The sequence below is a fragment of the Rousettus aegyptiacus genome, unplaced genomic scaffold (genome assembly GCF_014176215.1).
Source record: "Rousettus aegyptiacus isolate mRouAeg1 unplaced genomic scaffold, mRouAeg1.p scaffold_m13_p_7, whole genome shotgun sequence".
Lineage (NCBI taxonomy): Eukaryota > Metazoa > Chordata > Mammalia > Chiroptera > Pteropodidae > Rousettus > Rousettus aegyptiacus.
Genome location: NW_023416310.1, coordinates 67,928,160 through 67,951,286, shown reverse-complemented (window position 1 = coordinate 67,951,286; position 23,127 = coordinate 67,928,160). Strand labels below are relative to the sequence as shown.

The following is a 23,127-nucleotide window of genomic DNA, read 5'->3' as shown; positions in this document are numbered from 1 at the left end:
CCATGCATCAAACACAGGAGCATTGGCAGCAGGGTGTTTTAGGAATGTGGGTTCTGGAGCCTGTGTGCCAGGGTTCAGTCCCACCCCACTACTGCCTGGCTACATGAACTTAGAAACTCATTGCTCTCTTTTCTCATCTGCAAAATGAGAATAATTACCAAACTCCTTCCTGTGTTATGTCGGAGGATCTACCCAGTTCACATGCACATGAACTTGGGAGTATGACTAATAGCTGGTAGGTGCTTAACAAATGTGTATCTATGCCCCACTGGCCCAGGCATGGTCAGGCCTTCTCCCCTGCATGTCACACCCCATGAACATGCACACAAGCGGGCATGAAGGGTGTGCCCCATGCAGACATCTGTAGGCACAGGACCAACCAAGCCAACCAGCACTGGCCAGACCAGGCCCATGTCCATTCCCCCACACATCTGGAGCCAGCCAGGGGTCCTACCCTTAGCCTGGTGTGAACCCCACCATGCGCCTTCACCTCTGCCAGCTCACCTGGTTCAGGGGTGTATCCATCTGAGTTGAGGGTGTCAATCTGTCTCCGAGGCTAAAGGTCATGGGGTCAGAAGGGTCAGCAGGGCCCAAGCGGGGGACACCAGCCCCTCTCATGAGACCCACAGCCTCTGACGACTCCCAAGGATAGTGTAGGGGTTGCAGAGAACCCTCTTTTGTTCCACGGCAGCCCCACTCTCCACCCCAGGATCCATGGCCCACCCGCCACCTTCATCCCGGAGGCCCCAACTTTGAGATGCCAGCTGACTCACATGGGTGAACGTGGATGGGTGGGCTGGAAGTGTGGGGGCAGCAGCCCCTAGGGGAGCAGAAAAGATGATGAGGGGGTGAGAGTCAGCATTGCCCGCACCCCTGCTCCCGCTGCCCCGCTCACCTGCACTGGCACTGGCACAGGTGTCGCCCCCGCCCCACCTGCTGTCTTGTTCACCTGCACTGGCATCGCCCCCCTTGCTGCCCGCTCACCTGCACTGGCACTGGCACAAGTGTCAACCCCCCCTCCCCTGCTGCCGTGCTCACCTGCGCTGGCGCTGGCACTGGTGTTGGGACAGGCCTCCTTCAGGCAGTAGATGAGCCCATCAGCCTTCAGCTTCAGGTACTCCACCAGCTGTGGGGAGAGCGTCAGGACCAAGCTTCCCTGCTCCCCAGGAGCTAAGCACCCCACCACAGCATCTCCCTAAACTGGGTGGCAGGCGGCTCACCTGCCAGAGTGTGTCGAACTTGGTCCCCTCAGGTATGCAGTATTTGCCTGCTTTGTCCTGGCTGATGAGGTAGTGGTACACAGTTTTCCCATAGATCAAGGACAGCGCATACGTGCCCTGCTCTTTCCGGGGCCTCAGCCTGGCAGGGGTAAGTAGGAGACGTCAACCCCACCACCACCTAGGCCCCTCCCATTGTGTGCCCCCCCACACACACACATACATTGTGGGCTCTGCACCCTAGGACCTCATGGGGAGGCAGCAGGGACTGAGTGGGGAAGCCAAGGTCAGGCCCCACTCAATCTCCAGGTTACCTGCTAACTGCCAGGCTGGTGGGGCACAGGAGCAGGGACAGAGAGGAGAACCACAATGCTCACAGGAGACACAGTTACCCAAGGACAAACATGTGACCATGCCCTGGGAAATACTGGGCTTCCCACAGCAGACACTCAACCCTGTAAGGCCTGATACTCAGCCACCTACAGCTGAACACTTAATCATCCAGAGGGGAACACTTGGCTATCCACAAGGGATACTCAGCCCTCCACATGGAACACTTGGCTACCCATGGAGGGCTATTTGGTCATCTATGGTGGACACAGATCCCCTCACAGGGGACACACAGGTCCATACAGATAGACTTAGAACCATTCTCTTAAGGAGAGAAAGCCACTTCTACATGAAAAGCAACAAAGATAAGTACATCTCCATGGCTAGTTCATGCTACATCTTTGTCCAAATTGGAACGAGTCATCTTTTCATCACAATGGACCTGCCAGTTATCCTAACAGACTGACCTTTGACAGAATAAGACCCTTGATTCTCCTCTGCTAGGAAATTTGCCAAAATAAATGAATCTTCCATGTCTATGAATGGGACTCAAGCCCCTCAAAGATGGTGCTTTGCGAAGTAAGGATCTGTCTACCCACGCACATGCACACACACTAAGGCCAATTTAGAGCCTGATGCCTGCAGCCTCACATCCCACAGTGACATCAATCAACATCTGCCACCAAACAGTTTTGTATTGGGTCACCAGCACAAGGTTCAACTCCACAGTTAAGTATAGGTGTCCAACAGAGAAGGGAGGGCAGCTGGTCCTGGGGGTGTCAGGCCCTATGGCAGTTGTAGGCGGCTGACCAATAACCTAAGGAACTGCATTTAGTACAGAAAGCTGGCCAGCAGAACGCAGCCTGAAATAGCATGAGGATGGCCCACAAGTGGTGTGAACTCTCAGACCAGGCATGGGCCCTGCCTGGGTGTTCATTCACTAAACAAATAATGAGTGTTGACCACATGCCAGGCACTATTCTAAGGTAGGATACGGTGGTGCACAAGACAGATGTGAGCTCACCTTGCAATCAAGTGCTTCCTTAGGCCAAAAGGACAGAAATGTCCCCTATCACCATGGCAAAACCTGAGCAAGGGACAGAGGGGTGGTTGCGAATGTCCCATCCATTCCAGGACAGCAAGTTTCCCAGAGAACAATGCAGTGAAGGCTGATATAGTTCCCAGACTAGTCTACAATAGTCAGGGACGCCTAAAGAGCTAGGAAACCAGGGTAGGGGTTGGTGGGGAGCACCTAAGGGCAAGAAAGAGAAACCCACATCACAGTAAGAAACATAAATGCCCCACTGTATGAAAGGCACTTCTGTAATGAAGCTGGTGGGCCAGCCTGCTGCTATGGTCTCTAAAGATGATTTCTCTTCTTTTGAGAAGTAAAATACCTCTTAAGGCCAAATCTTAAGTTCTGAACTGACAACAGGAACTCACCTGCAAACCTGTATGGAATACTGAGAAAAAACAACCACAACGTTGAGTATTTATTCCCACCAATAGATGGAGTCTAGTTCTGCATCTCCAGAATCAGGGCTTGACCATGTGACTTGCTTTGACCAATAAGACCTCAGCAGACATGCCGCAAGGAGAGGCTTAGAAAGTGGTTGATCGCTGGGGCTTGCCGGCCTTCTCTTGTGTTTCCTGGCAAACTTGCAACTACCATGGTTCCAACATGAGTGCAAGTGAGCCCACTAGAGAAGTCGCATGAAGGAGAACAAGGAGCCCCAGCCTGCCAATAGCCCGACATGCGAGTGAGGCCATCCTAGACCATCCCAGCCCCAGTCAACTCCCCTACCCTCTACTGACTGCAGCCACAGGAGCAAGCCAAAAAGAACTCAACAGAAGAAATACTAGCTGAACTAAGCCCACTGTCAACCCATTAAACCAAGGGTGAATAAATGATGTGGTTCCAAGCCACAACATTTTAGGATGGTTTGTTGTACAGGAAATGCTAACTGGTACACTGTATTTGGAAAGAGACATGTGAGTTCACAGAGAAGCCACTGATTCCCAGAAAATAACCACTTAGGCACAGACATTGGTGTGGTCACTATATATATTTCAACGCCACAAATTCTACTTTATTTACCAAAAAAAAACCACTAGGTGGTAGCAGTTCTTTGTCTTTGCAGTTCAAACTTGATCTTAAGCTACAGGTTCAAGCAAAGAAATCAACTTGCACCTCCACTTTTTAAAGAATATATAGAACCTGATAATAGTGATAAAAGAGCCAAGATTGATTAAGATACTGGTTCTAAATTCTTCACATATTTGTCATTCCATCTTCACAGTATTCCCCACAAGGCAGGTACTAGTATTATAATTGTCACTTTTTAGATGAGGTATTGAGGCACAAGGATTTTGGCTCTGGCCTAAACTGCATAGCTGGTTGAGGCTAGAGCCATGAGTCCCCTTCTGATTGTACCATTAACTGCTACGTAGGACTGACAGCCAGCTCTGTCACCGATTAACAGTGCAACCTTGAGCCAGCCACTTAATCTCTGTGTGCCTCCGTTTCCTCACATGTAAAATGAGAAAACTAAACTAAATTGGAAGTTCTTAACCTAAAAAGGACTCTGAGCATAAGATTCAGGTTCAACCATGGTCTCATACAAGTGTATGCAAAACCTCTGGGGTAAACATGTTTTGGGGGGTTATTAGAGGGGTTTGGCTTCAGTAAGATTCCCAAAGGGGTCCGTGATCCAGAAGAGGTTAAGAACGACTTAACAGTATACTCTTGAAGGCCCTTCTCAGGGGTCAAGTTCGTCTCATGCTGAAGTGACCACAAATGCTGCTATTCTGCAGAAGCAAGGCAAGCTCTGGCAGCCAACATCGTTGGGAACACTGCCAGTCATTCTTTAGTAGCTCTGAACTGTGGGTTGTGGTACATGTGGCCCTGGTCTTAATTCCAGGCCTGAGTGGCATGAGTCTTTCTATCATATCCTGCACGCTGATCTTAGAACTAGACCAGCTCCTGGCATGTCCCAGGGCTCGTGATCTACCAGGGATGTTCCTGTCACCCCTGCCCACGTGAGGTTCTGTGCCTACAGCTTTGACCTTTGACTCCTAATGATCCACATCCTGAGAAAGCAGTTACCAACTACAGGAATGGCAAGAACGACCCACGATGGTTTCTGCCCGAGGCACACCTTGCCTAGTTTTCTAGCAGTCTGGCTCACTGCAGTTGATTCTGAGCTCTTGTATTTCCCCAGCATGAGTCACTGCCCCTCATGTCACTGTTTCAACTGCTTCTGAATCTGTGCACCAGCCTCAGTCTCTATACTGTCTCCGGATCCTAGCTATCTCAGCCTCAATCTCACGGCTAATGCTGGTCCTGCCTATCTCTGAGCCTTCAAGTCAGTTTGGTATCGAGATTGGCAGCCCCCAACCTTTTTGGCACCAGGGACCAGTGCCCCTAGGAGAATCTAATGCCTGATGAGCTGAGGTGGAGCTGAGGCAGTGATGCTAGCTCTGGGGAGCGGCTGCAGATACAAATGAACCTTTACTCACTTGTCCACCTCCTGCTGCGCAGCAAGGCTCCTAAAAGGCCACAGAACGGAACTGGTCCACAGCCCAAGGGTTGGGGGCCCCATGATCCAGAGTACCGGCCACTCAAAGCCAATGGCCCTGGTTCTCCTAAGATTCCTCTTACCTCAAAAGACTGGTTAACTTGAAGCCTGACATAAATTCTGCTGTGTTAATGCAAAATCTTTACAAAACTTCTCCTTTGGGTAGTGGAATTCTCTGACAAACATCTTCCATGGAAGCTTAAAACATGAAACAGATCATAGCTGTCCTGGGGTGGAGCTCAGGAGCCCACCTGCTCCACCCTCCACCGACTCTTTCCACCCCTCCCCCAGGACTCTTGGATACTTTCAGGGGACCTGGGCAATCCGGGGCAACTTTTCACACCAGTGGGATGGTGGAATCATTGTGCATGTGCATGATAGTGTGGGACGGGAAGGAGGGACAGAGGAAAGAGAAGAGAAAAGGATAAAGAAAAACCAGGACAGAAAGGAGGCAGAGAATGGGGTGACAAAAAGCTGAACTAGGGACCTGAGATGAAACCAGGGGAGGAAACCTGGACTGTGGGAACCAAGAAAGAGGACATGACATGTTACGAGGGACAGCAGAGACAAAGGGGGAATCAGCTACACTGACAGGAAAGTCATACAACCTCCCTTCATTGTGTCTGGCTGGGAGAGAATCCCCCAAATACTCAGGCACTGGGGTAACTTGTGCATGAATGAGTGGGATATGAGTGTGTGTGAGACGCAGGACCAGACACTGGGAACGTCATAGCAGGTACCAAGCCATGGCGGGAGTATGCGGTGTCCGCAAAAGATGGGCAACATCTGGACAAGGACCAGCCCTCACTACACATGGGAACACAGAAACCTCTAGTAGCACTAAGTACAGGTTCTGCCTTGGAATTTACAGTCCACAAGGAAAGTAGGAGCCCAAACTCCCAGTGTGAGATGCCCACCACTTCCATTATGGCATCCAGGGTCCAACCCTGTGAAGGACTACATACAAAACCACTGCCTTAATTCCTGTCCTGTGGGTAGTCCCCCTCCCCACAGTGACTCTAGTCTCAGACATGAGATTGCTTTGGCCAATATGACACCAGCAACATTATGCAAGCAGAAGCTTGGAAAGTGCTTATGTACTGTCGCTTTCCCTCTCTGACTATTCTTAGTAACCCTGCAGTCACCACCACTGAATAAGTCCAGGCTAACCTGCTGGACAATGACGGCACTGTGGCCAACTCGTCCCCACCACCCACGGGACATGGGGCCATAGCCAGACTTGTGATCATAGCCATCCTAATCTATTCAGTCCCAGCCCAGCTGACCCAAACCAAAACAGCCCAGCTGACTCAGAATTATAAGGAGTAAGAAGCTGTCGTTTTGAGCCAGTAAGTCTTAAAGTGGTTTGTTACATAGCAAAAGCTAACTGATATAAAAGAAAAGCTAAGTTTACCCTCTAAGAGAAAACAGCCCTCTCTTAAGTTGTTCAGAAGCCTTCCTTGTAGCTAAGCATGATCTGTAACATCCATCCAAAAGTTGCCTCAGAAACCTTGGAAACTTTACTGCAATTTTAGCCTAAGACTGTTAGACAGGGTAAAATATTATTTCATGGGCTGACAGTAGAATCTTGTGGAGGGACCTGCATCCTGTCGGAATTTGGTACGTGTGCAAAGACCACTCAGAGATGAGAAAATCAAGGAAGAAGTCTGTGGATTGGCCCCAGGAGAGGAAACGGCCCTAGGAGAGTGGGTGAGAGTAGGAATTCAGCCAAGCTGGGACTCAGGCCATGAGAATGGCGGCCTTGAGAAGTTAAGACACCTTTGGGAGGGCACCAGACTCCTGAGGTCACGAGAAAGAGGCAGACACCAAGCTACTATGCAGCTCAAGGCTTGAGTGACATCTGGATAACATCTGTTATACAAAAGGACCTGTGTCCAGACCAGAAAGCAGCAGCCAGCAAGGTTTTCAAATACCCAGCCGGGTTATTTAAATAGCTATAGACAGTCTTTCACAATCAATAACAAACTCACGAACAGCCATATGGCTCAACTATGGCTCAGACACGTGCAGATACACATGTTCACCCACATACAAAAACAGCTAAGCTAACATTTACTACAATGTTAGTACATGCCAGATGCTATACTATTGCTTTACACATATTAATTCATGCAATCCTATAACAGACACTGGGGGAGGTACTACTCTTATCCACAGGGCACTCAGAGGGAGTCACCCCACCTCCCTGCCTCACCTCCTCCCTCTCTGACCCTTACTTACTCAGCTCCAAGCACACTGGCCTCCTCTCTGTTTCTTGAACTTGCCAAGAACCTACTCCCCTGGTCACTGTATTTGCCATTCCCATTTGCCAGGACCACCCTTATCGCAAAGAGCTGCATAGCTCATTTCTTACCTCCTGCAGTTCTTTACTCAAAACCACCTGATCCAAGAGACCTTTTCTGGCCACCTAATCTCAACCCCCACCCCACCTACACATGCACTTAACACCAATAGACATATTTTATATTTTATTGATTCACCCTTTTGTGTCTACCTTCTCCACAAAGACAGAGATTTGTGTCTGTTTTGTCCACTGCTAAGTCCTCAGTGCCTGAAACAGTGCCTGGCACACAGTAAACATTCAGTAAATATTTGTTGAATGAAGGACAGGAAGTCGAGGCAGGCAGAAGATCAGCTACTTGCCCAGTGTCCCCAGCTGGTAAGTAGCAGATGCTGGATTCCAACCCAGGCAATCTGGTTCTGGGTCCTAACCACTGCCACTCCTTTCCCACAGAAGGGCCCTTTGCACATGCAGAAGCGCACTACCCACTTGCACATGGAGCACATGCACACTGAGACCTGCCCCTGCCTCACCGCCCCAAAGTCCCAGGCCCTGAGCCCCACATACAGGAACTTGCCGTCGGTTTGCGAGCCTGAATAGAGTTTGCGCTCGGCCTCCTCACGCGTCAGGCTGCTGTGGTACCAAGGCATCCGCTCATGGGCTGTGGTGGCGATGAGCTTCTCCACTTGGGGGGCCTGGCTGATGATGGCCTGCTCCAGGGCCTCTCCCTACAGAAGGAAGGGTCAAAGGGCACATGTCAGTGTTGCACTTTGTAGGGACACAGAAACCCTCTTCCACCTCATCTTGGTCCCCATCCAGGAGCACATGGGATGAGTCCTTCAGGCTGCTGAAGACAGCCACCCTCCCAAGTCCATGTTCCCTCTCCAGTCCATCCAGGCCCCGCCCATCCAGAGCCGAGCCCCAAAACCCAAGCTCTGCTCCAGCTTAAAGTTCTGACATTGGTAGTTGTGCACCACTGTCAAAGATCACAGGCCACTGACCCGCTGGCATTCTATCCCAGGACTCCGCCCCCACCACCCTCCCAGGTCCACCCACCTACTAGACCCGACCCGCCTCCCAGGGGTCTGCCCATTCAGGGTTTGCCCACTCCAGCCCCGCCCCACTACGGCCCACCCTCTTTGGCCCTGCACTCAGCCCTGCCCTCTGCAGCTCTTCACCCCGCCCCCCCTACTCAGGCCCCACCCCCAAGCCCCATTCACTCTGGTCCCGCCCTCCCCAGCCCACCCCCGGCCACGCTCTCTCACCTCCAGTTTCCACGTCTGACGCACATAGTCGCGTACCATGGCATCCCGCAGGCAGTCAAAGACCCCGGGCTGCGGCTCGAGTCCCGACGGCCGGTTGCACGGCTTGCGCAGGTTGCAGGGTAGTCCGTCAGGGTCGCGCGAGTAAAACTCGCAGAGCTCGGCGGGTCCACAGTGAGCCTTCCCACCCGCGATGGCATAGGTGCCGTTGAGCTGGCGCTCGATGGGAAAGTGGTGGAAGCGCACGTCGTGCACAAGCGAGAGCACGTAGCCGCCCAGCGAACGCAGGCACTGGCGCAGCAGGAAGAGGCCATCGGCCATGCCTGCCAGCTTCAGGTGCTCCTCGGCCTCGGCGCGCGAGATGCTGCCGTAGAAGAAGGGCAGGTGTGCTGCGGGGTCCGGCATCGCAGCTGCTGCCCCGCGCAGGGTATGCGTCTGTGCACCTCACCAGCCCCTGCGGGTCCAGAGCGGGATTGGGGGCACATCAGGGCCTTGGGGGCACATCAGGGCCTTGGCGTCCCTTCCTGAGGCAGTGGGAGAGGCTGCATTGGGCAGCATCCGTGCCCATCCTGCAGAGCCTGCTTGGTGCTAGAATCAACTTAGAGAGGACCCCCAGCCTGCTGGGCCTGGATCTGGGAGTCCCAAATCCGCCTCTGACTGTTCAAAGACCTTGTGCTGAGCGACCAGGCCCCCTCACACCAGCACCTGAAATCATTCATTCATTTCTCAAACATGTGTTGAATTCTTACTATATTTCAAGCCGGTGCTGGAATTATGGGTGAAAAAGACATACATGGTCCCTGCCCTCCGGAAGATAGCAGTCTGAGGCAGAAGGAATGCCATTAACAAGGAAAGAGACAAAATAATTACAGATGGAGATCAGTGTTATAAAGGAAATAGCATGATATTAAAAGAGATGAGGCCACCATTGCTGGGATGGCCACCATCTCTAAAGAGGCAGCATTTGAGCTGAGCTGAAGGATGAGTAGCTAACTTCTAAAAGTAGGAGAGAACACATCAGGCAGCAGGAACAGCAAGTGTGAAGGCCCTGAGGCTGGAACAGCTTTGCTCATCAAAAGAACCTTACTTCCTCCATTAGCCTTCTCTTTTCCACTGACTCCCTCCAGCCTGACTCTGTTCAAACTTATGGATGAGGAGCACATTGGGGCCACCAGGGGCTGTGGCAGAGGGGCAAGGAGGGACTGATGATAACGGGGCATAACAGAATTGGGGCAGAGGCCCCCAACTCCTGGTCTGTGGCCTATTAGGAAATGGGCTGCACAGCAGAAGGTGATCGACAGGCAGCAATAAAGCTTGATCTGTATTTGCAGCTACTCCCCAGCGTAGCATCATCACCTCAGCTCCACTTCAGATCATCAGGCATTAGATTCTCATAGGAACACTGATCCCTGGTACCAGAAAGGTTGGGGACCGCTGAATTGGGGGAACAGTATATATCTTGGAGATGGTAGTTTTTGGGCTATATGCATTTGTCAAATCTCACAGGACTTTTCACTAAAATGAGTGGATTTTACTATGTGTAAATTATACCTTATTTTTTTTTTTTTTAATTAAAGAGGGATAAAGAAGCTGGAAGGTATGGACACACCAGGCACTAAAAATATGAGAAACAGGAAGGAAAGGGCTGTGTGCACGCCTGCTCCTCTTCCTTGAGTCCAGCCCTCTCATCCAGCCTCAGAGTCAACCCCCAACACACAGGGTGCTCTCCAGGCTCAGCGGGGTGCACTCATATCAGCGCCTCATGGACACAAACAAGCATTTAGTGCCTTCCTGGATGCTGGATACCCTGAGTGAGGGGCACTGCTGACACACTCCTGCTTGAACAGCATGTCCCTCTTGAGTCCTTAATGACTCCCTGGCTTGCTTCCTCCCGCTCTGTTGGTCCCTGCTCTCACCCTTCCCCAAACCCAGTCCCCTTACTTGGGCCATCCTGCCTGTGGCTAACTGCACTGCCACACCTGCACATCTAGTCCAGATCTTGCTCCTGAGGTCCATTTGTGCTGCCATCACCTCCTTTGATCTCTACCCACTGTTTCTATTAATAAAACCTGAGATCCTGATCTAACGCACATGGTGCCTGTGGTTGGCTGAAACCCAAAGTCTGTTTCCCACATAAGCTGAGCTCAGGGCAAGTTGCTTTTAGGCAATTCCTCTACAAGGGCCCCTTTGCTCAAGAACCTCCTGTCTACTTCATTGAGACAACAAAACTCCTCAGCCCTCCCCCTGCCCATCAGTCTGAGCTATCATCTTTCCTTCACATTCACTTACAAATTTCGTCCATGTAGTGCTCTCCACCTGGAACACCCTCCCCACTCCTCTCCACTTCCCAGGTCCAGCCAGCCCTGCCTCACAGATTCATACAGCCTTTCCCATAGAGTAACAGGACACAAGACAAGGCAGCAGAGTGGGGGCCTATCCAAGGACCACTGGGGGTAGTGAATCTAGTCTCTGGGGCAGGAAGCTGTGGCAGGAAACTGTCAACAACACAGTTTGAGAAACTCCTCCCCACAGTGGCCGCAGGTGCAGTCTGGATAGCCGGAGGGGGGGATTCATGCAGTTGTGGGGGCGGGGAGAGGCTGGCCCCTAGGACCATAAGCCGTGATTGGCCACTTTGGACCTAAGGCCAAGGTGTCCCAGAGACAAGTGTTCCCTGTGCATTCACAGCTTTATCCCAGCTCCCTGTCTCACTGCCAATAACGACAATAGTAATGGCAATGGCTTTCAGAGGAGCTGGGCCGGTCTGCAGCCTCCTGTGAACCTAGGCTCAAGCAGGAGGACCAGATGTTTCTGTGCTGAGCTATGTCCTTGCAGATTCTGTGGCTTTCCCAAGAGACAAGCCCACCACAAGACCCCCATCCCAGTCCTGCCTGGGCAGACCACACCAGCCTTCTCTTAGGTCGGGAGCATCTTGTGAGTTCAGAAACCCAGACTTGGCCTTCCCCAGGTGTGCAGCTCCACTGAGACCATGGGATTTTCTGTTCTCACAGCCCAGACCCTGCCAAGGCTCTAGGAGGAAACCCTAGAGCCTTGGACAGACATATCTGCCTGAAATTCCACCATTCAAGTATCCTCTTCAGGTAAGGGCAGAGTTAGATTATATCTGTTCCAGAGAGACCTGATGCCCCAAACATGCTGCAGAGGAAAAAAGGGTCAAGTGATGAAATACATTTGAAAAGTATATTAGCATATTAGAGGCTCTGATGCACCACTAGGGGAAACAGTATGGAGGTTTCTCAAAAAACTAAAATTAGAACTACCATATGACCCAGCAATTCTACTTCTAGGTATTTATCCAAAGAAAATGAAAACACTAATTCGAGGAGATATATGTACTCCTCTGTTCACTGTAGCATTATTTACAATGGTCAAGACATGGAAGCAACTTGGTGTCCATCAATAAAGACTGGATAAAGAAGATGTGGTACATATATGCAATGAAATATTAGCCACAAAAAGAATGAAATCTTGTCATTTGCGACAACATAGATGTACCTTAAGAGCATTATGCTAAGTGAAATAAGTCAGACAGAGAAAGACGAACTCATTTGATCTCACAGGTAGAATCTAAAAACAAAACAAAGACCTTGAGAAGACCTGCTGGAAGGACGCTTTCCAGTTTTGTTTAATCCCACAGCTACGTCACATACAACATATTCTGAGCATCAAAAGCCCCCATTAAATGCCCATGATGAGAGCCTAGAGGGGAGGTAGGCTATGGAGGAAATCGATCCAATTGGACCTGCCAGGAGGGCATGGGAGTGGCCCCAGCCAAGCCTGTAGGCTCCGCAAGCCACCCTCAGCCAGACACCAGAAGGGTCCCCCGACCCAAGATGCTGCTGAAATGAGGGCCCAGCCCCTTACTGCCCATGACTATTCTCACTGACTCTCAGTCCTCTTCCCAAGACCCCAATGCCCTCCCAAGACCCCAGAAGCCATGTTTCCTGCTCCTTAGTCTGCAGGCCATGGCGGGGCCCCTGTGCCACCAACAGAAATAGCATAGGTACCTGTCAGCCAACAACATACCAAATTCTAAATTAGGTTACATTCTAGGTTATGAGGACAGCAGTTAGCATGGTGCCATGGGTGGCAATAGACTCCATCATATCTTTTTCCTAATCAGGGCATCCGATTTAAATCATGGAATCAAGAGTCTGCTCTGTAGTAGTAAGTGTGGTCCTGAGCAGTGGGTTAAGTACCCAACACTGGAAGACTGTGGGATTCCATGACAGATGACTCACTGGGCACCAAGCACAAGACCTAGCTCACGCTTGTGCTACCATGTCCTTTTCTGCTCCAGGACTCCCACCTCACTCAGGTTTAAAGCCTAAGCCCTCATGGCAGCCCCTAAGCCTTGCCCAATCTGCCTCATCACTTTCTTGTATTCACCCCCTCCCTACCGACCACACAGCCCTCCTTAAGTTACTTGTTAAGGTCACTTGAACAAATCAGTCGTGACCCAACCTCAGGGCCTTTGAACTGTCTATTCCTGCTACCTGAATGCTCTTTTCCCAGTATCCCCCTCTTCATTTGGACTTCTGGCTAAATATCACCCCCTCCTCCAAGAGGCCTTCCCTGACCCCTCTCTCTAAAATCACATCCCCTTCTTTCTCTACCAACAAAAATGGGATATATGTATTGACTGGTCAACATGTGATCTTCAACATGTCTTATATGACATAATAGAATGCAAGCACTGTGAGAGTGGAGACCCTGTCTTGTTCTCCTGCCTGTACTAGCAAAGTACACAATAGGTGCCCAATAAACATTCGTGGTGTGCAGAGAACACCAGTACCAGTACTCGAAAAGGTATGCAGCCTGCCGTGATGGGTGGAGACACCTCTGCAGGTCCATGGAACCTGGCAGCCTAGAGAGGAAGGGGGTGCTGTGGGGGCTGCCTCAGGAGAGAGGAGGGAACGGTGGAGCTAGAGGCTTCCTCCACTAACAGTGCTGGGTAAGGAGAGGGCAAACCGAGAGCAGCCTTTGCACAGGCTGTTTCTTCTGTCTGGAACAGTACTCACAACTTTCTCATGGCCAGATGCTGCCGGTCTGCTCAGTTGTCCCCTCCTCTCAGAAATGTCCTTCTCTGGCCTGAGTTGGGCACTGCCTCTGCTCTCTCAGGGCCTGTCCTCCCACATCACAGCCCTGACGGCCGCACAGATCACTGTCTGTCTGTTTGCATCCCCTGCCAGGCTGAGCCCCGCAAGGCAGAGCCTAGAACTGTCTTATTTCCTGCTGTGGTCCCTGCTGCCTCCCACTACATGTTTGTCACATAGGCAACACCAACACCAACAGCCTCTGTCCCAGGAACTCTTACCAGCATAATCTATTTAATCCGATCTTCCCCTCTACCCTATTCACTAGGCACTAGTATCCCCGTTCCTCTCAGCTGAAGAAACTGAGGCTCAGACTGGTCAGTGTCATGTCCAGAATCAAGCGGGCTGCGAATGCAGTCGGGGTTTGAACTCAGGTCTTTCACTCAGCAGTCAGCATGAGCACTTCAGTAGATGTTTGTTAGGGCAGTGGAAGCCTCGACTCCAAGTTGAGTGCCCAGGGCTGACCCAGGTGCTCCTGCATCCTGACCTGCCTTTGATCATCAGGGCCCAGGCTGTTGGGGGATCAGAGGCAGGTCTTTGCATCTAACAGACTCTCTAAGTGTCTGCTGAGTGACTGAACAATGCCACGAGACCAGGCCCCCGACCCCAACCTCTGCTGCCTGGATTTTAAGGGCTGTATGACCTCAGCAAGCAGCTTACTCTTCCTGCATGTCAGGCTCTGCGACTGTGAAAAGGAGAAGGGAGAAGGGAGAAGGCATAAAGAAGGGAAAGGTGGGGGGAGTCAGGAGGACATTATGTGGGGACAGCACGGTGCTGTCCTGTGCATTGTAGGGCGCTTAGAAGCATTCCTGGCCTATATCCACTTGGTGCCCATTAACACCCCCTGGATCATGACCGAAAATGTCTCCAGACATTATCAAATGTCCCCTGGCAGCAGGGAGAAGGCAAAATTGGGTCTGGTTGAGAACCACTGTCTTAACCCTACTCTGCAGGGTGGGGCCTGGAGTGATCAGCAGGGAGCAGTCTGGCTGCTACAGCCCCAGGAGAGTCTAGGAGCTGTTAAGTCCAGAGCCTGAGACCACCTGAGCTAGTAATGACCGTTAGAGTATGTACAGTTGACACTGAAGCAATGCGGTTTGAACTGCACGTGTCCACTTGTAAGTGGAATTTTTATAATTGAAGATGCAGCCAGTCTCCATATTCCCAGGTTTGGCATCCTAGGATTCAACCAACTGTAGGTAGAAAATTGTATTTTTAGTCTGTGAATGAGAGCCCACTGTGCCAGGGTCAACACCCTTAACTCCCATCCTGTTCAAGGATCAACTACAGCAAGATGTTCATATAGCACCTGCTATGTGCCAGGCACATACTTGCTCGCCCAATCCTTGCAAGAACCATGTAAGGGAAGAATTTATGGATTCAGGATCTGAAGTGTAGTGACTTGGCCCAGGTCACACAGCACACAGAGTAGGTAGCAGAGCCAAGACTCAAATCTAGGCCTCCTGCACCAGACTACATACACAAACACCATCCAGGCCGTCTGCCTGCCCAGCGTCCCTGCATGGGCTGTGTGTGTATGAGGCTGGAGGGCAGGTGAGAGAAGGGAGCAGCAGCTCTGGGTTCAGAGAAGAGCCTTGCCAGGTAGCACCTGAGGATTTTCCACCTCAGAAATACCTGACCCTAATCTATCAGCCAAGCTTTATTAAGCACCTACTGTGTACTTGCTGCCCTGGCTAAAACAAGAGTAATGAAGATCACCTTGAGTTGTCCACCATGTGAGCCCCTGTTCCTTCCTGCCAAGACTCTTTCCTACCTGGGACACCTTTCCTAACCTCTCACCCAATAGTCAGGAGCCAAGTGCCTACTAGGTGCCAATGTTTATATCTACATGTAACAGATGAGGCTCAGAAAGCCAAGCAACTTGCCAAGCAACTCGCCAAGAACACATGGTGATTGACCAGGATTCAAGTCATTTGTCCCTTCACCTCTCTGGGTCCCCTTTAACCTGAGCTACACAACAGGTGACTCGAGCCTGCCCTGGACACTTCATGGGACTCATCGGCATTTTGTTGTTCAAGTTCAAAGCTCTGTTGAGCCACCCTCATATTCATGGGGCTTGGGGCCAGAGCACAGATTTGGTTTCTCTGGAAGTTTCTCTGCTTCCTGAAACTCAGAATGCCACACTGATGGGGCCCAGAGGGAGGCCAGGGACTGAGCAGACATCTCTGTGTCCCCGGGACACTTCTGCTCTGCTGAACCTCTAGAAAGGGAGCTGTTTCCTTCAGGTGTTCCACGTCTGCTTCCTTCTCTAAGTGAACACCACCAGTCCCAGTCTGACAGCCCTCCTCGTCCTTCCCGGAAGCCTCCTTCTTGACTCTGTCCTCCTCCACCAGACCCAGGCCATCCCTGGAGACAGCACCCAGCCACTCCTCCACCCAGGATGACTTACCTGGGGATGTGCAGAGATATATCCAGGCAAAAAGGCCACCTACAAGGTCTCCGGTCTCCAATGCCAACAGACAGCTGGTTCTAAATGAGGAATGGGGGACCAAGAAACCAACTTGGGTTTCTCTGCAAACTGAGCCCCGCGCCTGAGGCTGCCGCCAGCTAACCATCCCCTCTCACGCCCAGGCAAAGTATAAGGAGGTCACGTTCTACCAGTGTTTCTCACTAGGGAGGAATTTTATTCACCCTCTGCCAGCTGCCCCAGAGTCCCCTGGGGTGGCAGTGCTAGCAGAACAGAGACAGAAGACCAAAGGATGCCCACTCACCTGAACACAGCAGTGGCAGCACAGAAGCCCAAGCTGAGCAGGGACCCGGGCCGGAAGGCCTAGTGCACTCTTACCAGCAGATTTCTCTGTCACTCAACCTATTTCCTTGATGCAAAGACAGGAAAGGGGGCTGTGTTTGAAGTTTACGTATAAGTCACAAAGTGCTGTGTTCAAGGAAAATCTCGGGCCACGTGCTCTGGGGAGGGCAGAGGGCATTTCCGGGGCCGGGCAGTATCTGCTCCAGCAGGGGAGACCGAGGCTAGCTGCAGGCAGGGGTCACGCAAGAGTGAGAATTCCAACAGCACCCCCAAACTGGGGGAGAGGAAAGTGGGGAGCTGTGTGTGCTCGAATTGGAGGTTGGGCCACTGGCAGTGGGAGGGGGAACTCCCAGGACTCACTGGAAACTGGAATGCTCCTACTTCCCTCCCACAAGGGGATGTGGACCCAGGCCTGCCCCCAGCTGAACTGCTCATAAGAGTGATTGATTTATTCCACGGGCAGGTTAAAGCTAGAAAGAGGGGAAACCTACTAGGTAGGGCCATACCATGAAGGCTCCAAGCATAGGGTGACAGCCCTGTCCCTGACCTCAAATGGCTCACAGGCTAGAATAAGAGGCAGCTGAGTCAACAGGGAGATAGGGCCGGACAGTGGAAGCCTGGGCACTGTGTGTCCCCAAAGGAGCCCCACACAGCCTGGGGGTGTCAGGAAAGGGTTCTGAGAGAGATCAGTTATGTCAAGACATGGAGACAAGGTGTCGCCAGGGCCTACCCAGTCCCAGCCCGCCCACCTGGGACCTTCCCCTCACACTGCACTGGCTGATCATCACCTCCTGCTCTAGCCACAACCACTTCCTCATCTTCTTTTCCTCCCCCCTTCACTTGCCCACCCTATGATGGCACCTATCCGCCCTCTGACCAAGTGGCCACAACTTACACCTGCTTCCTCAAAGGCTTGCAAAGCCCCTCTGCTGCACGGCCAGCTCTATGGCTTGGCATATGCTTCACTCCATCTCTCCCTCCAGTGCCCCAAGGCCCCTGAGGGCTCTTTCACTCCCACTTTCTTGCCCTCTTGGACCTGTGGGGCCTCAGGGACCTGTGTGGTGCTGTCCTAGGCCTACTGTTGAGACCCCAAGAACCTCTCCTCACTGGTTCCTGCCGCCTGGGGCAGGTGAGGTCAGCTCCCAATCTGCCTGATGTTTCCTCTGTGCTGCAGCCCAGGTCTCCTTTCTTGGGGACCCTCTCCCCCGACTCTGCTATCCCTCACTATCCTAAACCTCCATCTGCCACATGAGACAGCTTTTTCTAGATTCCTGGCTGGGATACTTTTCTTCACATAGATTTCCCCCAACACTGTTTTTGTTGGAAGGCTTCCCTTATCCCACAGCATCATGAAACTCAGGATGAAGAAGAAAATCTCTGTTTCTATACTGGATCCTTCTCTCTTGGAGAAGTGAGAGAAGAATGCCCAGCAGACTAGGAGAGAAGTCATAGCATTACAGAACCATGTAATCTACAGTGATAATCCCAGTGGCACTTACTCAGCACCTACTATGTGCCAGACAACATCATCAGCAGTTCACAACTTGGTCCATTTTCCAGCCAAGGTAAATGAAGCCCAGAGAAGTTAATTAACAGATGCCAAGTGGCCAGGTGGGATCAGAGCAGGGTCTAGCCCCACAGCCCAACTTAGGCAGACAGAGGAAGAAATGTTGGTTGCAAAATAGGCCCCTGTGAGCCGGCCTCTCAGGGACCTAAAAGGTAAGTAGGCTGCATATGGAGCTCCTGAGACACAGCAGGTTTGGGGCTCCCAGCCTGGGGTCTTCAGGCCTGAGAAGGGGACCTCCAGCCTCTGTGGGGCACTGGCTCAGCAGCCCTCGAGGCCCCTTCCGGTCCCAGAGGCCGCCCCCTGAAACTACAGGGCCCCAGATGTCACTCAGAGATGGGCCTGCAGATAAGGCCTGTGTTCTGCCCAGCAGGTGATGGATGGATATGTCTTGAATATTCAGAGGAAAGAGCACATAGAATGGACACTGGGTGGGGAAAGTTGGGGTTCATTTGCCTGGGGTGCGTTGTGGTAAATATTCACTCCAGACATGCAAAGTGCCAGGAAGAAACTGATTGCTCACTCTCACAGCCCCAGGCCTCTGACCTCACTGTTCTCCCCCACCTCTTCTTCTGCCTAACTCCTCCTCCTCCCCCAGGTATCTGATTAAACGCGGCTTTCTCCAAGAAGCCTTCTAGGCCTCAAACTGGGTGGAGTGGGGCTTTGTGTCAGTTTCACCAAACAGTTGTGCAGGCAAGATTTGGTTCCAGAGTTAAAAAGACCCCAAGCCACTGCTGGGGAAACCTGTAGCCAGTGAGCTGGAGAGAGAGGGCTCACACCTCAGAGAAATGATTCCCCCAAGGGAGAACAACAGCCCTTTCCCCCAGGGCCCCTCCTCAATTCCTTCCACCTGGGCATCTTCAGCCATGCAGCTCACCTGCCTTTCCTCTGGATGGTCTGACAATGGTGGCTTTTCTCTTCTTGTTCTTTTCTGGTTCTGCCACTTACAGCTCAGGGAGCTTGAACAAGGTACTTGACCTCTCTGTGCCTTAGTTTCTTCATTTAGGAAACAATACCTCTGTCCTAGGGCTATTGTGAAAATGAAAACAGACTTCAAAGCACATATTCCATTATTGCTGCCGCCACCACCACCATCATCATCATATCGTCACCATCATCTCTGGATTTTCCCACTTTTCACAGAGAGCTAGTGACTGCATGTCCACGGGTAGCAACAGAACTCCCCTGCCCTCCAGGGGCAGCTCTCAGGTACTGCATTCTTCCAAGCACAATGCAGGAGCCTGAGGGTTGAAAGTGAAACACGTTCCCACCTCACCCCTGAAAATAAAACTGAATCCAACTCGGTTTAAGTAACAAGAGAATCTATGGGACACAACAGCCACATGCTGCACACCTCTCCTAGAGGCCATCAAGTACCCGGGCTCCTTAAACATTTAAACTGCAATCACAGTGTCACCTCTTTTGACAGTCCTTTGGGGACCCTTATTTATTCAATACTGAGCCCCTATTCTGTGCCAGACTCTGTTCTAGACACTAGAGGTCTGCTGTGAACAACGCATTTGAAAATCCCTACCGCTGTAGAGCTGACCTTCTAGTGAGGGTGAAAGAGAAGTAGCAAAATAAATATGTATTCTATGGAATGTATCAGGTAGTTTCAGAAGCTGAGGAGTGAAATGAGTCAAGAAAAGGTGTGGGCATGTGATTTGTAACAGAACAGGCCTCACTGAGGGGATAACCTGTGAGTCAAGACCTAAAGGAGGTGCAGGAGGGAGCTATGGAGATATGGGGAGAAGAGCATTCCAGGCAGAGGGAACAGCAAGTGCAAAGGCCTGGGACAGGACTGTGATCTCTGTGAAGTGAGGAGTGTCTTGTTCCTGGCTGCATCCCAGCAACTGGAGTGGTACTTGGCACATAGCAGTGTGCAGTAAAAATGGCATAGATGGAGGAAAAGCCCAGGTGTGGGCTTCCGGAAAAGCTTGCTAAGGGCTCAAATGTTGGGTCCAGGGTTGCTGTCCCCTCTACCTGTTGGCTGCATTCTCAGACAGCTTTCCTCTCTGTGGTCCAAGACTGTAACTTGACTTCGAATTCCACCGAAGGAGCAAGAAGCTTTCTCTCCGTATTCCTAGCAGAAGCCCCAAATAACTCATTGGCTGAGCAGATCACATGTTCATCCCCAGCCAGTCCCTGAAGCTGGTGGATGGGCCTGAGAGTACCCTAGGACCAGGTCACATGCCCCAGCATACCACATTGAGACAAGGGAGAAGAACCCAGGGAAGTCAAAGGCTATAACTGGAAGAAAGGGGAAATGGTGCTGGGCAGGCAAAGAGCCAAAGCTCTGCAGAATCATCATAATAGCTAATATTTATTGATTCACTTATAATAAGCACTACTGCGTGTGGCCCCAGCTAAGGTGCATTTATGCTCACAACAGCCCCATGAAATAGGCTTACCCCAATTACAGGCATATGAACTGAGGCCAAGAGGTTTCACAGTAAGTGGCAAAGCCTGAGATTTACTGACCCAACAGGAGCCCAGAGCCTCCACAGACCTAGACTCTGCAATCTCCCATGCTGCCAGGTGGCCACCCCTCACCAAGCCAAGGACAGGTTGCTGGACCAACCACTGAGCTGAAGGCAGAAGCCCTTAGCGTGAGAGAAAACTGAGAAGGCAAAGAGAGCCACGTCCTTAACAAAGAGCAAGATAGAAGGCAGCTCAGGGCTGCCAGTGGGCCCACAGGTAATGGGGAGACCTTTGACAGAGGCTAGAAGTGGCTTAGCCCAACTCATTCCTTAAATGGAAGCCTGAGGTAGGGGTTGGAGGCCAACAGGAGGGTATGATATCTCTCAGGTCTGGGGCCCCAAGAAGCTGGGATAAGGAGGGGATGAGGGTGGAAGTACAACTTGTTGGAAGCTCAAGAAAGAATTTGGTATTTATGGTGTGCCTGCTGTATACCCAAGCCCTGACAGATGCATTTCATTTCAAGCTCAGGAGGACACCAGAAACCTGTGAAGAAGGCTGCTCTACCCGCTGACAGCTGGTGTCCCCAGCACCTAGCCCAGCATAGTGCCAGGCACACAGAAGGTGTCCGGTAAATGCTTGCTTGAGTGGGGACCAGTGCTTAATAAATAACAGCTGTGGTTGATGCCCCTCGGCGCCCCCACATGAGCCTAATCCCCAGCCAGTTCTTCCTTCCTCCTGCCTACCACGTGTCCCTCACCCTCCCACTTTGTTCTGCTCCAGCCTGCTCCTCCCCAGGACCATTACCCACCCCCCTTCTTCTCCCACTCTCACTCTTCACCTTCTTCAACCTGTTCCCCCCATCCAAATCCCAGGCCTCTCACGAGTGTCTTGGGGCAGTTCTCCCCTCCCTTGATTGGGACCCTGTGCTTAGGCCACACCCCTTCCTTGCTCGCAGCCTCCCTCCTCTCATCTATGACCTCCCCGGTCTCTGCACATCCCACCTGGTGTTCCAGGACCCTGCGTCTTCCCCTCTGGACTCAGACACCTCCAGGGTTCCCGGAGCAAATGCCGCTTGAGCAATGGTGGCATTCCTGGCTCCTGCAACACCCAGCTCCGACTAGAGGGCCCAACCTTGGACCACAGGCCTAACAGAGCACCCGAGAGCCTCAGCCAGCCCATTGTGTCTTCAAAGCCCACCAGGGCTGTGTCTGACTCCCACACCTTTGGTTGCCAAGTATACTGATATTGTCTACTTGTTTGGTGTTCAGTTAATGTCTGTTCGAGCAATGGCTAAATTGATGAATCAACATTTTAATAAAGAAATCCCATTTGTCAGATTTGTCTTTGGGTAAATGCTCCAAGTCCCCTGCGCTGGTCACAGTGCCATACCACTTTCAGCATCCTGCAGTGGAGCACTGTCCCTTGGTCCCCCAGGCTGAGAAGGGAAGCATTCGCCAGGAGCCTCCTGGGTGTGGAGACTGGCTGCCGCAGCTCCCTGTCACTGGGGCCGGCGCCTGCTTAGACACAGGAATCGCAGTTCAGCTGCTTCTGCTTTTCTGTGAAACTTTTGGAGTTCTTTTCTTGAGACTTTTGCCACCAACTCTTTCCATTCATAATAAAAACATTATAGGTCATGTTTGCTGGAGGGTATCTGAAAGAAACCCAGCAAAATCGCACTGCACCAGTGCACAACAGGGATTCCCGCTGTGCAGCTGCCCGGGGAGAAACCCACTCTGTCTCCAGGCAGCTCCGTCCCTCACGCCCTCTCAGCTCAGGCCCCCACAGCTCTGGTGGATCTCTGTGGATGTGGCCAGTCTTGGCCCCTTCTGATAGCTCCAAGGACAAGGAGGAAAATGGTGAAGATGACGGAGAAGCCCCTCAGAACTGTGACATGGCTCAGACTCGTTTCCACGGGCTCTTTCCATCTCCCGGCTCTAACACCTGCCCCAGTCAGGGCTGCCTTTTGTGTCAGGGGACCAATTCCTAGCTCAGAGGCGGTCACTGGCTGTGAGGTGGTGGTGGCTGGCCTGTGTGCATTACCAGGCCCAGGAGCCCTAGTATTTTAATAGACACCTTTAGGGAAAGCAGTGCCATGCTGGCGGGGAGTTACATGCTGCAGCCTCTGAGCCAGAGAGGGGCAGGGTGGGGACAGACACCTCACTCCTCACCCCAGCCCCCTTTCTCTGTGCACGGCTGAGCACCCAGCACAGTATCCAACAGGCCCTGACAGGCCTGCAGAGACCTGCTCTTCTCACAAGGGGTGCAGAACAAGAGACATGATTTCAAGGTGCAATTATCACATGTACATAACCATGTAAACAACTTGCTTTCTGGTGCCTGCTCGTGGTTGGAGCCCTTGTGCCTGAGCCCTCTCATCCCAGGGGACAATCAAACTACTGATAGGCATTGACCAGTCAGAATGGCCACACTGGGCCAGATGTTAACCCTCCATGCACAGAATCACAGGGAAGATGGGGGATCTGTGGGAGGTTCTGGGGAGGGGTGTTTACTAACCAGTAGAGTGTCTTTCAATATCCTAACCAGCTGTACCGATGGGGATGAGCCTCGC

At 51.8% G+C, this 23,127-nt stretch overlaps 1 protein-coding gene across 5 annotated transcripts in view; it reads right to left on the bottom strand.

The window, feature by feature from the left end:
• LOC107509971 (tyrosine-protein kinase ZAP-70) overlaps positions 1-23,127 on the bottom strand; it is a 38,261-nt gene that overhangs the window by 5,603 nt on the left and 9,531 nt on the right. The window contains exons 1-9 of one of the 5 annotated variants that reach the window (XM_016142986.2): positions 19,015-19,166; positions 16,536-16,640; positions 16,214-16,293; positions 8,693-9,143; positions 7,995-8,155; positions 1,221-1,359; positions 1,039-1,126; positions 774-820; positions 505-556 (exon numbers count right to left, since the gene is read on the bottom strand). In XM_016142986.2, the coding sequence (XP_015998472.1) occupies positions 505-556; positions 774-820; positions 1,039-1,126; positions 1,221-1,359; positions 7,995-8,155; positions 8,693-9,094 (889 nt within the window). In that variant the 5' untranslated portion in view covers positions 9,095-9,143; positions 16,214-16,293; positions 16,536-16,640; positions 19,015-19,166. The other 4 variants (XM_016142985.2, XM_016142989.2, XM_016142991.2 and 1 more) reach the window with 4 other exon arrangements.